We start from the raw sequence: 16,625 nt of genomic DNA, 5'->3' as shown, positions 1-16,625 counted from the left end.
TAGCGTTCTCCTTCTTTGTCTTATTTTCTTTCTTGTGGTCTCAATGGCCCTGGTGCAGGTTTACAGGGGATTTGGAAAGTTTTGTCCCCTCGTTTTGAGCTTTATTTATATTGTATTTTGTTGAAGAGTACTGTCTTTGCGTCCCTGCTGCACCCTCAGTCAGTTTGTTCTGGACCCGCCGCTGCACCTGGTCCTTGTCAGTGGGTTGCATTGCTCAGCAGCGTTGTCAAGGCTGGACAGACAGTTAGATCACCCCCTCTCTTGACAGGTGCCATGATCAGACCAGCCCCCAAAGTCTTGAAAACAGAGAGCAAAAATGTCCCTGAAAAGAAAGATTTGACCACCAGACCACCAAAAAATGGTCACTTTGGGACTTGAAGAGAAAGAAAGTCCTAGAAACTGGGCAAATATAAAGTTCAATGTCCATTGTTGCTCATCCTTTATTCATTGTAGTAGCTTAAATAAGGTGGCAATATGTATTTATGTTTTGTTTTATTCCTTTAAACAATGTATTGTAGCGTAGATGTCACATCGAATCATGAAAGAGCTTTAAAAATATTTTCCAGAAAACAAACCAAGACTGTTTTCAGCACAGCCCTCTTCCAAAGAGAAGGCCCTACAGATAAGATTACTACAGATAACTTTATTACAATCTTCTGTGCAGCATGAACCTGCCCATGTCTCATGTACAAATCACATGACTTTGTTTAAATGTTACTATTATTGCCTCTTCTTCTACTGTGCATTAGTGAGTACATATATGCATACATGCATACATGCCAGTACTTATGCATACATGCATATATAACATGTGGATGGTCAAAGTCTTGTATAATCAGCTTATATAATACATTGTTGCAGTTTACACTTAGCAGCAGTTATAAATTCCTAGTTGTAGGACATAATTTTATTGTCCAAATTTAAATGAATCATTTATGAGAAGTCTATATTCTGAGTGTGATTTCTTCTGGCCAGGGACACTCGTGCTCTGAATGAGAACGGACAGTTTTAACAAATAAACCACTGTGTTTCACGTCGAATATTTTGACTCAGTCGTGTCAGATGTCCAATCAATCTAATAGTGTTATTATGATTCAACTGCCAGCCGTCTGCTTACCATGTGCAGTTCCAGTTAGGACAGGACATATAGACTGATGAAACATGGCTGTATATGAGCAAATGTAAGCCTCACATATGTTCTACCTTTGAAGCACAGAGCAGAAACCGTTCTGTTACACAATTTATGCAAACTACCAGCCCATTATTACATATTGTTACATCTCAGCAGCGTGAGTGCTCTAGCACATCACATCCAGCATTTGAATGATGATTAAAACTCTACATAAGCGTATAATTTTACAGCAGAACTCTCTGAGGGTCTGTAATTATGCTGAATTAGACTGCACTAAACTGAAGGACATCATTAGTTGAAAGAAACTAAAAGTGATTTTGTTTTAGTGACTTATTATTGGGCTGTAGTATAAAAAACAGAAACTCTAAGTTGACAAAACCAATAGGCCTATAAATAATAATAATAAATAGAAGTTCATGTAAATGCCATGATTTAATTTGTTCAATTATTCGTTGGATGTCTGCTCTCTCTCTGCATGTTTTTCCTTCATTGTGTGTGTTCTTTTATGTGTTCTTGAATTTAAAAAAGAAAAACATTAAAAAAGAAAAAGAAGTACTTGTAAACGGTGTATTTGTATGAAAAAAGCGGAGTAAACATACAGATTGCTCCCAAATGAACTCACATGCTTTTCATCTTCTGCTGTTGTCCAGATGAAATAAACGTTATAAGAATAATAAAATATTAAGCAGATGAACACAACAAAGCAATAGACAAAGACAATCAGTTTTGTCGTTACTTGGTTGTTCCACAAATTTGTATGTAGTGTACCATATTCTCTGATCCTAGCAGTATAACAAATGCCTTCAAAAGGTTTTATCAACTACAAAGACATCTGCAACAATGTTTTACACTCTCTCCACCTCAAATCTCACCTGACACGGCAAGTTCATTGGGAAAATAAAATCACACAATACACAGACACAAAGCAATACACAATATGAATAAAATGTCCAGGCCTAGATGGATCCTCCAGAGCTCTGTATAAGATAAGATATTCCTTTATTGTCCCACATGGGGAAATTTCATTGGTGCAACGCAGGTAGATACAGAGGTAGATACAGAAGAACAGATCACTTATAGGAAGTCTGAAAAAACACTTTCAGTAGAAGATCTCCTATAAATAAATAAAAACTCCCATAGACAAATAAATAAATAAATACCATTGCATGTGATCACGACAGTAATTGCACATGAATATGTGTCACGACAGCACATAGATTGCACATGAATTTCACAGTAATTGCACATGAATTGCACATGAATTCCAACAGTAATTGCACATATGACAGAATTGCACATGGTTAGGTCAGTATTGCGAGTGTTCAGGACTAACAGTGTTTGTTGTATCTCCTTCTGGTCTCAGCTTGGGCCACTCCTTTTAGAAATGCTAAACTCTTTCACAGACAGATGTAATGTCATATTTCTCATTCTTAAAAAAGAGTTTGGCTCTAATCAACCTCTTAAATACTGAGCTCAAATCTAAAGTCCTTGCAATGAGACTGGCACATGCCACATTTCCTTTATCATCAACAGGGTTCATAAAGTCCCTCTGTGCTTCTGATAATACGCGCCGCTTACTTTATGTTCTAATGCATCATCTAAACCAACCAATGAGAATGATGCTGAGAAGGCTTTTGATCCGTTAGAATGGGATTATTTATGTGTTGAGCTTCATAATATGGGTTTTGGTGAGGGATTCATCTTGATTGATTGCACGCTTGTCCTACAGCAATGGTGATCTCGGGCAGTACCTGTTCATCCAGGTTCACAGTCTCTCGTTCTTCACGTTGGGGCTGCCCGCTGCCATCCCATGGCACAATTAATTTGGCAATCTGAAAGACTGACACCAATTACCGTTCATAACACCTCCCGTTATCTCTCTTTACCTTGAGGACAATTTAACACATGCAAGTGATCCAGCTGTGTCAATACCATTTCTCCTTTGAACATTTGAACAATTTGGCCACATCTCAGGTTAAAAAGTGAACTGGATCAAATCTGCACTGATGCCCTTGAGGGAAACCACTACCGACATGTCATTCAATATCCCAAACACATTTCCATTACCTTGGGATCTCTGTATACCCTAATATGGACATCCTAACCAATAACAATTTTAACTAAACATTATACTCAAACACAAGCAACTATGGCAGACTGGGCTCACTTCCAATGTCCTTTCAATCTTCAACATTTATATTTTACCTCGCATACATTTTTAAGCTCTTTGCTGCCTATATCGCCACCTCAAGGATATTGGAAGAAACTACAATCTGTTACAGGCACTTATGGAACAGGAAGAGTTATGTAAGAGTTAAGAGTCTTGTTCTTTAGACTTTATTATAGGAATAATAGGAATAAACGTTCCCCTAGGCGGCCATCATTTGATGTGGCGGTTGAGTTAAGTAAATCTGAAATCAAGCCTATTATCAAGAGTCACGTGTTCGGCCTTTGGCAGGAATTTTGGAGTCATTGTGATACTGGACGGCACCTCTATCATGTACAGGGTAGTGTCGGTCCTTGCAGATCCATGGGCAGGAACGCAGGGGAGGAAAGGGCCTTTGCCCGCATGAGGATGGGCCATACTGGACTCAATTGGTCACTGAGAAGGACAGGCAAACATCCGACCGGTCTGTGTAATCACTGTCAAGTGCCAGAGACTGTCGAGCATGTGCTGATTCGCTGTGCGGGCTATGAAAGAGAGAGGACCGGGTTGGTTCAATCTGCAGAACGTGGGCTTTGAAACACCAAAGTAATGGAAGAAGAACTTCTAAAGAAAACAACAACAACATCTCAAGAATAAAGTCTGAAGAATAAAGTCTGAAGAATAAAGTCTGGCGGCAATGTAACACTTGGATACCAGCTGCCATAAAACAACAACAACAACAACAGAAACCAGGGGAAGAACAATAGACTCGAGCATTACATGGAATGAACATGTCATTCCATGGCTCGAGCCTAAGAAGAATAAAGTCTTTACTACACACATGTAGTACTTTTACGCAAGAATGCAGACACTCGCAATGGCTTCAGCCATTGCACATCATCTAGTTTCGAATGGTATTTATGGCATGAACTTGTCCTTTGGTTTAAACAACATATTCCTGTCTCATGGCGACCAATAAAATGAAAATAACATTTGCAATCACCAATAGTTCTATTATCCCTTTTTCCTTCTTTTTTGAAATCTTACTTTATTATTATTGCTGTCATTATTTTATGTATATATCCTATTGTTTTATCATACACCTTTTTGATATTGCTCTAATGCTGCACTGCTACACACTGGGATTTAAAAAAGGAAACATTACGGATTATACTGAAGTATCACACATGATGCACAATCCAATAAAATACTGATCACACAAAAACAAAAAACTTGTCAATGTTGAATTAATACAATTTAGTATATTTCCACTTTAGATTGTTATCGCAAATGTCACAAAATAGACCAAAAAGTAAAACAATTCGCAGGAGAAAGTTACATGCTTTACCAACTCAGCAATAATACATTAAAGTAACTGTGATGTCCCTTATCATTTATCCCCAAAAAAAACTACACTTAAGTGAAACATTGAATTGTATTCATAGAGTCTAAAGTCACCACTTTGTTATCAACTTGAATCCCTGATAAGAACATTGCTGCATATTTTTGTTTCTTTACCCATGGAGAAAGGGGCACACTACATTTACGCAAAATGCTTTATTCATTTAGTATTTAGATATAATCAAAATGAATTACTGGAGGCTGTGAAGTCCACAGTATATGCACGATTGCACATTATCGCCATTTAACCGCTCTGAAGATTTCTCAATTCCAGATATGACTTCAAATACAGTGATGTAAGAGGAGTGAAGGAGAAGTGTGAGTCTACCTTTCCTTTCTGTCAGAGCACAATTAACCTCCAGTTACTTCTGACCAAGGTAAACGCAGAGGAAAAACACCCAGACAGAGAAAATAAAGTTAGTCTTATTCTTCTGAATATGTCAAAAGTGTTGTTTACCAGTGGGGTCACCCTCGTGTCGAACCGCTTCAGATTTATAACAAGCAACGTTTGCAACAAATGCTGTTAAAGTTTCCCTAACAGCAGCTTAATTATTTTCCGGTTTAAATACCGCCGTACCTGGGGGTCATGTCGGTTCATGAAATGCTCAATGAGACAAAGGGGCCAATGGTGAGGGCAATGACAGCAGTACCTCTCAGAATAAAATATCTTTAAGTGGGCATTGAAAATAATACACAAACAAAAAATTAAATGTTGAATTCACACATACAATTAGGTGTAAATGTAACTTTACCCTATAAAGACCAGAGGATGTGGTGGTAAACTAGTGGCAGGTGAAGAATGAGGGCCACTGTGACTCCAGTTCCTCGGGCTCCAACGACCAGCACAAATTATCAAGATGGATTTTGTGTTATTTGGCTTGTTCATATCAGCGGCGGCGCAGAGCAGGAAGGGCAAAATTAAAGAGCATGTTTCATCAAGTGGGTCGATACGTCTGAATGCAGATGTTCAGAACGGATTTGCTGCTTCCACTCGTGGCGAAATGCAGACATGTTTTCTGTGGATGATGAATAGTTTGTGTGTTGAGGAGTAAATAAAAGTAATGTATTAAAGAGCCCAAAGTGACATTTTTTATCCTAAATGTTTTATTTTTTTGTTTATTAAGAAGTTGTTCACTTGTTGCTCACATGCTCCCTCTTCCACAGCTGGACAATGCCCTGCATCTGTTCCTCTTCACTTCTCTGCCCCGGACCATCAGCTCCCCACTTCGCCTGGACTCACCCATCCCCCCAGCACACAGTCCCCCTGGACTCACCCATCCCCCCAGCACACAGTCCCCCTGGACTCACCCATCCCCCCAGCACACAGTCCCCCTGGACTCACCCATCCCCCCAGCACACGGTCCCCCTGCCAACCACTGACTCTCACAGCAGCACAGGTGAGGAGTGAGCTGAAGAGGATTAAAGTGAGGAAGGCAGCAGGACCTGATGGCATCAGCCCCAGGCTCCTTAAGTCCTGCGCAGATGAACTGTGTGGAGTTATGGAGCATGTCTTCAACATGAGCCTGAAGCTGAGGGTGGTACCACAGGTCTGTAAGACCTCCTGTCTGGTACCTGTGCCTAAGACACCGCGCCCCAAAGACCTCAACAGCTTCAGGCCAGTGGCTCTCACGTCCCACCTGATGAAGACACTGGAGCGGCTAGTCCTGGACCACCTCCGCTCCACCGTGAGCTCAGCCATGGACCCGCTGCAGTTTGCATATCGGTCTGGCATCGGACTGGAGGACGCCGTCATCTCCCTGCTGCACCACTCTCTCTCTCACCTGGAAAAGCCTGGCAGCTCTGTGAGGATCCTGTTCTTCGATCTTTCCAGCGCCTTCAACACCATCCAGCCGCTGCTCCTGAGGGACAAGCTGGAGACGGCTGGTGTGGAGTATGACCTGGCAGAGTGGATCCTGGACTACCTCACAGACCGACCCCAGTTTGTGAGAGCCCGGAACTGTGTGTCTGACACTCGGACCTGCAGTGTGGGGGCGCCCCAGGGCACTGTCCTCGCGCCCTTTTCTCTTCACCCTTTACACTGCAGACTTCAGACATGACACGGACAGCTGTGTCCTGCAGAAGTTCTCTGACGACTCTGCCATCATCGGACTCATCACGGACGACAATGATGCAGAGTACAGGGGACTGGCGCAGGACTTTGTGGACTGGTGTCAGCGGAACCACCTCCTCATCAACGCGGGGAAGACCAAGGAGATGGTGGTGGATTTCCGCAGACGCCACCCCACTGCCCCCTCACCAGTGAACATCCAGGGACGGGACATTGAGAGAGTGGACTCAATACAAGTACCTGGGTGTTCATCTGAACCACAAACTGGACTGGACTCATAACACAGACGCACTGTACAGGAAGAGCCAGAGTCGGCTCTACCTCCTGAGGAGACTCAGGTCTTTTGGAGTGACAGGGCCACTCCTGAAGACCTTCTACGACTCTGTGGTGGCATCAGCTCCTGTAGGTGTGGCCTGCTGGAGCAGCAGCATCACAGAGAGGGAGAGGAAGAGGCTGGACAGAGTCATCAAGAAGTCCAGCTCCGTCCTGGGCTGTGCTCTGGACTCGGTGCAGGAGGTGGGGGACAGAAGGGTCCTGGCTAGATTCACATCTATGCTGGACCATGAGTGTCACCCCCTGCAGGACACTCTGTCCGCTCTGGAGAGCAGCTTCAGTGAGAGACTGATCCACCCTCGCTGTGTGAAGGAAAGGTTTCGTAGGTCTTTCCTTCCTGCTGCTGTCAGACTTTATAACAAAAACTGTTAGTCCTGAACACTCGCAATACTGACCTAACCTAATACTGATGTGCAATTCTGTCATATGTGCAATTACTGTTGTGATTCATGTGCAATTACTGTGAAATTCATGTGCAATCCATGTGCCGTTGTGACACATATTCATGTGCAATTACTGTCGTGATCACATGCAATGGTATTTATGTATTTATTTTTATCTTTATTATTTTTCCCCTCCATCTCTTGTTGGGAAATGGGAGGTTTTGTCTATGGGAGTTTTTGTTTATAGGAGATCTTCTACTGAGAGTGTTTTTTAAACTTCCTATAAGTGATCTGTTCTTTTCTTCTGTATCTACCTCTGTATCTACCTGCGTTGCAACAATGAAATTTCCCCATGTGGGACAATAAAGGAATATCTTATCTTATCTTATCTTACATGACTTATCTTAGGAACAAACTGCTCTCTAATTAATGATTGCAAAACCTCCATCTAAGACAAATTGATATCACACATGTGTTGGTTATGTATTGGAAATTGTTCAAATTCATCTCAATCCAAAGAAAGTAAAGTTGTGATACATATCTCCACCTCAGGCTATACTATAATGTGCAAGGACGTAAAAATGCAACTTAAGTTCACTGATCTAACTGTTGGGCCATATTGACTGAAGAATATTGACATGTTGCCCCGGGCTCCCCAGGTTTCTACAACCTTAAATAAGTATACTTATGGCGCTGAACGTGAATATTGAGTGTTTTCATTGGCAAATTCCTGTAGGATGGACTGCATTCAACCTTCATTCTTCAACACACAATTACAGTAGTCTACAAATTGGCCTGAAGCCATTACGCTTCACTCAATGTCAACTATCTTAGACAATTCCACTGTGTTTTCAGTGAACACTTACTGCCCACTCGAGTGTTAAAAAAAAAGAATGGTTTCCTGTCTGTGAAATTCTGCAGACTGCGAAAAGATAGAATCCAAACACAAGGTAATTCTGCCAACCAGAGATATTTGTACCACCAAGTGACAACTCTTAAACTCTAATAACTGCATATATACACACACACACACACACACACACACAGTACTTCTACATGTAACACCCTGAGAAAGTGCACTAAATTCATTATATTATTATTAGTTTAGTATTATTGTTTGATTGGTTTTCTTCAAAATGGGAATTCCACATGTACAATTCACATTTCATTGTCCTGTAGATAAATTGACATAAATTTGCCAAAGGTCTGAAGTTGAAATTAGCCAACAAATAATAATAATACAATATGACGCATGGTGCAGCTCCACAGTGCCACCTTGCGTCCATTTCGCTCCTTACACATCACAAAAGGCTGCCGATTTCCCGCACTTTGTCAGTTATCAGTCGGAAATGTACCTGTTTTTTTACTGTAAAATGTGAGCCTGCTAAAATAATTTCTAATCAGTCTTTGCCTTTATCCAGAAAAAGAGAAACTAATAGATCCATGAAGAGAAACCGTTGACGTTCCCACTTCCGCGTGTGAGTCCTCGTTTCCGGTCACATGCCTGCGATCAGCTGACATCACGACGCTTCTCCTTTTTGATGCTCTGCGGACTGTCGTCCTCCGTCGACGGACCGAGGCCACTAAAGCAGCGTATTATCCCACTTTTGTCGGCATAAAGGTGACATTTGCCTGCCGGTGGAGCGTGTTTATCCGCGGATAGATGCTGCTGGAGTGGATGATGAACGGACACGCTCTTCTGTACACGGGGGTCACTCTGGCCTTCTGGAGCACCATCCTCATCGTCGGTAAGCCTACGCTACTATTACACATTTATGAATGAAATCGACATCGGAACACATCTTACACACGCTTAAATACGCGCCCACTGCTCTGTTTCCCCTCTGCACGTAGCATTGTTAGCATCCAGCTGCTCTTTGCACCTGATCCGCACTCTATGCTAGTTTAGCTTCGCGTTAGCATCCTGTCAAAATGCAGGTAATGTAAAGAAGTTCAAATTATTTCAGATATATACTCTTTTTATGTGGCTATTTTATTACAGTTGGTTTGAGCATTGTTGTAATTTGCAATCTCCTTTTCAATGCAGTTTATGTTAGCCTGGACTAGCATTGACAGCTAACTTGGGAAATCTATTTTAAGGTGACAGCTGAGTAATTTTTGATTAGCTCTGAGTTTTGTTGCTGCAGTATAAGCTGTTTGCATGCACGATTGTTATTTTGTTGATGACAGTTTAGATATATTTAATATTTAGCGTTTTTGGGCGCTGTAGTTATTAAAACATCACGTGAAATTGAGCTATCACATCTAAACGCCAACTTGTCCAGGCATTTGCACATGACTGCTACACTTGGGTCACACTTTGTTTATGGTTTATTATCAAACTAGTCAGCAATATCCAAATTCTGAAGCTTATTAGACATGTACTAACTTTTTACGATCGATAAAGTCCGTATTACTGCTAATTGGTATGTTTGGACAGTTCTGTACATGGAAAAAATAAGGCCTATTATGAGCATAAGCACACTAATAAGCAGTGTTGTGGAGTTAATCATAAGAAAATGTAAAGATAATATCTGATTTAGCTGCAGAGCTAGTTTGTTCTGAATAAGTACTAATTAACATTGTCAAAAATCACTTACAAATATTCAAATTAGCAGCTAGTTAGATGTGTTTGTAAGTGGACCTGACAATAATGTGTTACCCTAGTCTTATTTTACTAAAGTAAAACAATGTTCTGATTTAGGAAACTAAGTTTTATTTATTTTTCCACACAGGTATTTGCTATACAATCTTTGACTTGGGATTCAGATTTGATGTAGCATGGTAAGTACTTCACTCGTATTAAATTTCCATGATTGCGCCATACAGGTTTTGGGTTGTCATGACGTCCAGTAAATGAGCAGTGTTTTTTTTTATTTTTTATAAATTATGATGATGTAGCCCAGTGTCCAAAGGGACTTGGGATGGATTAAAAAGTTGACATTTAATATTATCTGAATAAAACCAATATTTCAGTATATTCAGTATATTCTGCATCTATTTGAAGGATTTTCAACATAAACATAACAAAAACAAGGAAATATATGGCAATTAATACAATACTTTATTTTTTCTATTTTATTTTTTATTTTATCTTAATTTATTGGCCTGAAACCTGAGTTAGGGAGTGTGAGACACAACTTTCAGGTACAGAAAATGTTTGGAATTACTGATTTACTTCATTCCAATTATGCAATCTCATCTTGTTTGATCTCGTGATGTATCAATATCGATATCGTGATATATCGTGACTGACTTCATGGCAGTATATCAAAATGTGTATCGTGATACTTTAAGCAACATAAAGTCATTATACATTGCAGAGTTCTACACTTCTTACTTCTTCTTGTGTTGTGTGAGTGACAGTTTTGTAACTTTTCTTCCTCAGGTTCCTGACAGAGACCTCACCTTACATGTGGGCAAACCTGGGCATTGGCCTGGCCATCTCTCTGTCTGTGGTGGGCGCAGCCTGGTAAGTCTTAACAGTCCATAATAAATGTATAGACTTCAATAACGATTGATATATTGTGGATTCTTCTTTCCAGGGGCATCTACATCACAGGCTCCAGCATCCTTGGTGGTGGTGTCAAGGCACCAAGAATCAAAACTAAGAATTTAGTAAGGTAGGTTCAACTATTTTTAAAATCCACTAAACAATAAAACATTTAAATGTTCTGTACTTACATTTTTATAAACAATTGCTTTTATTTTTGTGCCTAGCATCATCTTCTGTGAAGCTGTAGCAATTTATGGCATTATTATGGCTATTGTCATCAGCAACATGGCAGAGGTAAGATATGCAGCGATCAGTACAGATTTACTTAGAGCTGAGCGACATGACAAAAATTGACAGGGGTGTAATGCATCGCGATTCTTAAACGTCACAATATGCATTGTACACGTGTCGCGATCCGTCTCGATGCAAAATGATGCCAGCTGAAAAACGACATTATAACCATGGCACCGCTGCCATGTCCTGGAAGCCCGCTGCGCGCCCCTTGTATCTGCGCTGCATATATTATATAAACATGATTGTGTGCTGTAAAGACAAAGAAACACTCGCTTTGAATCTCACACGTGGATTATGATGAGCAATAGATCAAGCGGTTCCCCTCGTATGAAGAAGATATGGCCTAAACTTAAGAGATTTGAGAGCCCATATTAAGCCCTGTTTGAGATAACAAACAATGCCATAAACTTAATTAGGTTGTGCAATTCACATGTTATTATTTACAATAACAATAATTAAAAGACCAAATTAATTATTTTGACATTGACCATGAATATTCGTCATAAGGCGCTAGTACAGCTGGCAGCCCGGTGTAAACGCTCTCTCTTCTTTCTCACACTTATTGTGCTTTATCTCCTATATTTTGTAAATATAGTTAGTATATTTTTTCTATTTTACTGTACGATAGGGACACGCGCTGGAATAGTTTTTTAATTCAACTGTTTTGGACTTTTTTCGGCTGGATTTGAGCGTTTTTCGTTGCGTTCGTCGTGTTGTTGTTACGTGAGCTAGCTCCGAGCGAGCCCACCAGCCCCCCCCCCCCCCCCCGCGCGCCCTCCGGCCGCGCTAAAGTACGGCGTGTCGTCGGTACACGTTTATATACACGTTTATATGAAAGAGGAACTTCACGAACGATCAGGACACGCACTGGAATCGCTTTAAATTAACTTGTTTTGACTTTATTCGGCTGGATTGAGTGTTTTCGTCGTGTCGTTGCGATGTGTCTTGGCTCTGAGTCCCCCGGCCCCGCCCCCGGCTCCGGCCCCGCCCCCCGGCTCCGGCCCCGCCCCCCGTACCGCCCCCCCACAAAGGAGGAACTCGTGAAACTGCGGACAACAGTCGTCTTACCCGGAGATCGTCACGTTATCCCGTCGCAATACTGACCTAACCTAATACTGATGTGCAATTCATGTGCTGTCGTGACACATATTCATGTGCAATTACTGTCGGGATCACATGAAATGGTATTTATTTATTTGTCTATGGGAGTTTTTATTTATTTATAGGAGATTTTCTACTGAAAGTGTTTTTCAGACTTCCTATAAGTGATCTGTTCTTCTGTATCTACCTCTGTATCTACCTGCGTTGCACCAATGAAATTTCCCCATGTGGGACAATAAAGGAATATCTTAATATGTTAATTATTTTAAGAATCGTGACATAATCGAATCGCAGGTCCTGAATCGTGAATCCAACCAAACCAGATCATAAAAAATAATCTTTTGTCCTTCAAATTCCTCCAAATTCAGAAAACCATGTGGTTTTACTGACAAAAAACTGGACCTCTCAAATAATAAGGCCCAAGCTGATCATTGACCATTGATTGTCTCTCTCTCTGTCTCTCTCTCTCTTTGATTTATAGTTCCCCATTTATTTCTTTATATTTATACATTCAATAGTTTCAAACATTTACTTACATATCCAAGGCCAAATACTATTATAGAATGAGGAAGTGCCCCTTGTGACACGTGTCCTTTTGGGAACTATTAAATGTTCAGAATGAGTCAGTAGATGATTGTCTACTGTTTGTATTTAAGTTATCTTTTTCCTCTGCAGACTTTCTCTGGAACAACCCCAGACACCATCGGAGCAAAGAACTACCAGGCCGGTAAGTGTGGAGAGTTGGTGGTGCGAAGCTTAACAAGTATTTACAGGTGTAAACTGAGTATTGATAAGTTTACGGTAGTTTTATTGTTGTTATTATTACGTACATTCATTTTGAACTTAAACTTTACAAGAAACTGGGACAGATCGAACTGATACATAGTCTACATACATATTTGACGTTTTATTTTCTGGACTTTCACGTTCAGGTTTTGTTCTGTTTTTTGGTGTTGAAATATAAAAAGAAAAAATATAAAATCATATCTATATTTAAGTAGCAATTTGCGCAGTGCCAGAATATTGTGGAATAATTTATGAAGTGGCATTTTGATTAAAAAAGAGAGAGAAACAACATAGAAATGGCGTTGTGTTTGCAGGGTACTCGATGTTTGGCGCTGGCCTGACCGTGGGCTTCTCAAACCTCTTCTGTGGCATCTGTGTGGGCATCGTGGGCAGTGGAGCCGCTCTGGCTGATGCACAAAACCCCAGTCTGTTCGTGAAGATCCTCATCGTGGAAATCTTCGGCAGCGCCATCGGCCTGTTTGGTGTGATTGTAGCCATTCTGCAGGTGAGTAACACAGAAGAAATGGATGTTTCTGTGTTGTTTTTTAATGAACTAAAATGAACATACCAGTAATTGGATCTTGGATTAGAAAATTTCTAGTTCCAGAAAAGTTTAATACATACACTATAGCAAATTGTCTAGATATTTTTTTTCACTCACTCATCTTTTTTTTCTAAAAAAAAAAAAAAAAAATGCTTTAAGATATTTTATTTATTTTATTTATTTTATTTATTTTATTTATTTTATTTATTTTAATCCAGATTGAGTCTTTGTCTAAACTTTGGTTGGGTTTGGGAATAAATGTTGTATTCACTACACATAACCATAAAATAATTATGTAAATGATCATTCATTGACATCACAATCACATAAAACTTTGGCCTGAACTGGAACTAAACCAGAATTAAATCTGGACTATATCAGGACTAAACCAGGATCAAACGGGACAAATGCGAAGGGATCAATCTGTCTTTTAGTTGGACAAAAGGACAGACTCAAGCCACTCTTTTCTCACACTTTTTTCACACTTATTGTGCTTTATCTTTTGTATTTTGTAAAAAAAATTCTACTTTACTTGTACAATAGGGACACGTGCTGGAATCGCTTTAATTTAACTTGTTTTTGACTTTGTTCGGCTGTATTATTGAGTGTTTTCGTCGTGATGTGCGCTAGCTCTGAGCTAGCCCCCGGCCCCCCCGCGCCCTCCGGCCGTCCTGACGTACAGTATGCCGCCGGTACACGTTTATATAAAAGAGGAACTTCATGAATGATCGGGACACGCACTGGAATCGCTTTAATTCAACTTGTTTTGACTTTGTTCGGCTGGATTGAGTGTTTTCGTGTCATCGCGATGTGCCCTGGCTCCGAGCCCCCCCGGCCCCCCTGTGCCCCCCCGGCCGGCGCCGTACCGCGTTTACACAAAGGAGGAACTCATGAAACTGCGGAGAACAGTCGTCTTACCCGGAGATCGTCACGTTATCCCGGCGGACATCCTAAGATTTTTATAAGAGATCTTCTACTGAGAGTGTTTTTCAAACTTCCTATGAGTTATTTGTTCTTTTCTTCTGTATCTATCTCTGTATCTACCTGCGTTGCATCAATGGAATTTCCCCATGTGGGACAATAAAGGATTATCTTATCTTATCTTATCTTATCTTAAAACTGACTAAATATGACTTTTAACCAACATCCTTTTGCTTTGCAGACATCGAAAGTAAAGATGGGCGACTAGAAGCCTTCTTGATCTCGAGAAGAAGAACTCGCTGGAAAACCAGATGGATTATTGTGTAAATACATCGTGAATTATTTAAGTGTCTCTATTTGCCTGTTTTTAACTTGTCATTCACAGCAAACGACCCGTGCTGAACCGGGCTGTATTTAAAGAATGTTCAGAGAGAGAAAACGCTCGTAACGCCGGCTCGTGCTGTAGAGCGGGAGCAGTTTCTTCCAGTAAATAGTTTGGCTTTGAAGGTTTTTGATCAATATGGGAATGATAAGTTGAAGACAAGAGTATTTGAACATATTGGTGTGTGTGTTTGTTCGTATGTATGACGCACACGTCTCTCTCTTTCTTCTCTCCACTGAAGCATGGGGCTGTTCAAACGTGTTTACCTGGTCTGTCACATGTTTCTTTTTCTCTTTGTTTGTTTCGCAAATAAGTCAGTGGCCCTTAATCGATGTCCCAGTAACAGCGTTTGCCTCACACGGCGGGGGGGGATTTAATGTTATTTTGAGCACGGAAACGGAGTCGGATCACAGCGTCTGATCCAAATGTGTCATCTTATTTCCATCATCGCTTACATTCCCGACTTCCCAGATTTTGAAGATTTGCATTCGAAACCCTTTGGCGTCTTCCAAAAATAGCTGCGCAGACCTTGTTAAATGGAACAAAAACATTATTACGAGCTTTGAAATACGAAATGATTTGAAAAGGCATCAAATTTGGCTTTAATTTGAGTCGGTATACATGTTACACTGCTTAATCTTTGTTTTTATTTGTCTTATCTTTTCTGTACATTCCTTAAAAGTGTGAACACGCTGAAGCTGTGTGTGGGTGACGTGCGGTTCCTACTCGAGGCTTGTTTTTTTTTTAATGTGAACAGGTTCATCCGGCCATTATATCATTTACTGTTGCAGGGTAAAATCTCAGTGTCATTTTGTCAGACCTTTTTTGGCACACTATGGCTGAATGTGAACGCAAGGTTTCATTTTTGTTGATCCACTAATTCCTGTAAAAGTAGATTTATTGAAGTTGTGTGGGGGGGAAATTAGAGCGTATAAATATGTTCAGTTAATGACCTGGGCTTTAGAGAATATATTTGGTGAACATTGATGCATCAGACCCTTGGCTTTCGGTGACTGTAGTTGGACCTGTGTGTATGTAAATGTTGATGTGATGGTGATCAGACAATAACCTTGTTTTTGACATTGTGAGAAATACAAATCTTCATGTACATGTCTGTAAGAAAATAAAACGTTCAAATTAATGTTCTCAGTCTTTTTTCCCCCTGTTTCAATATCACTTTAATACCATAGAAAGGCCGTGCACTTGACACGTTGATGATGCTGTTTTTCCACCAGAGGGCGACATATACAAGTTAAATGCACGCGCTTGTTTACGTCACGGATCTATTATATTATCACGTGGAGGAAAAACAACGATGAGGTAAAAAGGATGCTTAGAAAAGTAAGTGGTGACAGACGTTCTTGTATGTACAGTTGTATGTGGAAAACTGTCCTGTTATTTGTTGGTTTGTTATTTATACATGCATTTATTTAAATTTTGTTCAGTCCATGTCCTGTTGAAACTGCTATCCTTATAAATCACAAATATAAAAATGAATAAATAAAAGTTTTTAATGATTCTAGTTGTGGTGGTTTTCAAATAAACTATTAAAAAGATTAAAAATAGTAATAGTAAAATAAAAAAGGAAAGATGATGATAATAAAAAATAATAATAGTAGTAGTAGTAATAATAATAAT

At 40.2% G+C, this 16,625-nt stretch overlaps 1 protein-coding gene across 1 annotated transcript; it reads left to right on the top strand.

The window, feature by feature from the left end:
• The first annotated feature begins 8,942 nt into the window (after nucleotides 1-8,942).
• atp6v0b (ATPase H+ transporting V0 subunit b) lies at nucleotides 8,943-16,128 on the top strand. The gene is made up of 8 exons (XM_072440867.1): nucleotides 8,943-9,211; nucleotides 10,199-10,247; nucleotides 10,852-10,935; nucleotides 11,009-11,086; nucleotides 11,184-11,253; nucleotides 13,030-13,081; nucleotides 13,455-13,645; nucleotides 14,847-16,128. Exons 1-8 carry the CDS (start codon nucleotides 9,127-9,129, stop codon nucleotides 14,871-14,873), a joined length of 636 nt encoding a protein of 211 aa, XP_072296968.1. The 5' UTR covers nucleotides 8,943-9,126; the 3' UTR covers nucleotides 14,874-16,128.
• The last annotated feature ends 497 nt before the right edge of the window (nucleotides 16,129-16,625 follow it).

This window comes from Eucyclogobius newberryi, unplaced genomic scaffold (genome assembly GCF_026437365.1).
Source record: "Eucyclogobius newberryi isolate DKJ021-1_F unplaced genomic scaffold, fEucNew1.0.hap1 SCAF_12, whole genome shotgun sequence".
NCBI classification, from domain to species: Eukaryota; Metazoa; Chordata; class Actinopteri; order Gobiiformes; family Gobiidae; genus Eucyclogobius; species Eucyclogobius newberryi.
The sequence above is the reverse complement of the archived record's forward strand: the minus strand, read 5'-3'. Positions and strand labels throughout refer to the sequence as shown.

What these genes read in the sequence shown, in the direction of transcription:
- atp6v0b (XM_072440867.1), top strand. Translation starts at nt 9,127, where the DNA reads ATGCTGCTGGAGTGGATGATGAACGGACACGCTCTTCTGTACACGGGG. An exon ending in TCTGTGGTGGGCGCAGCCTG is followed by an intron (nt 10,936 to 11,008) that starts GTAAGTCTTAAC and finishes TCTTCTTTCCAG; the next exon opens with GGGCATCTACATCACAGGCT. An exon ending in TGATTGTAGCCATTCTGCAG is followed by an intron (nt 13,646 to 14,846) that starts GTGAGTAACACA and finishes TTTGCTTTGCAG; the next exon opens with ACATCGAAAGTAAAGATGGG.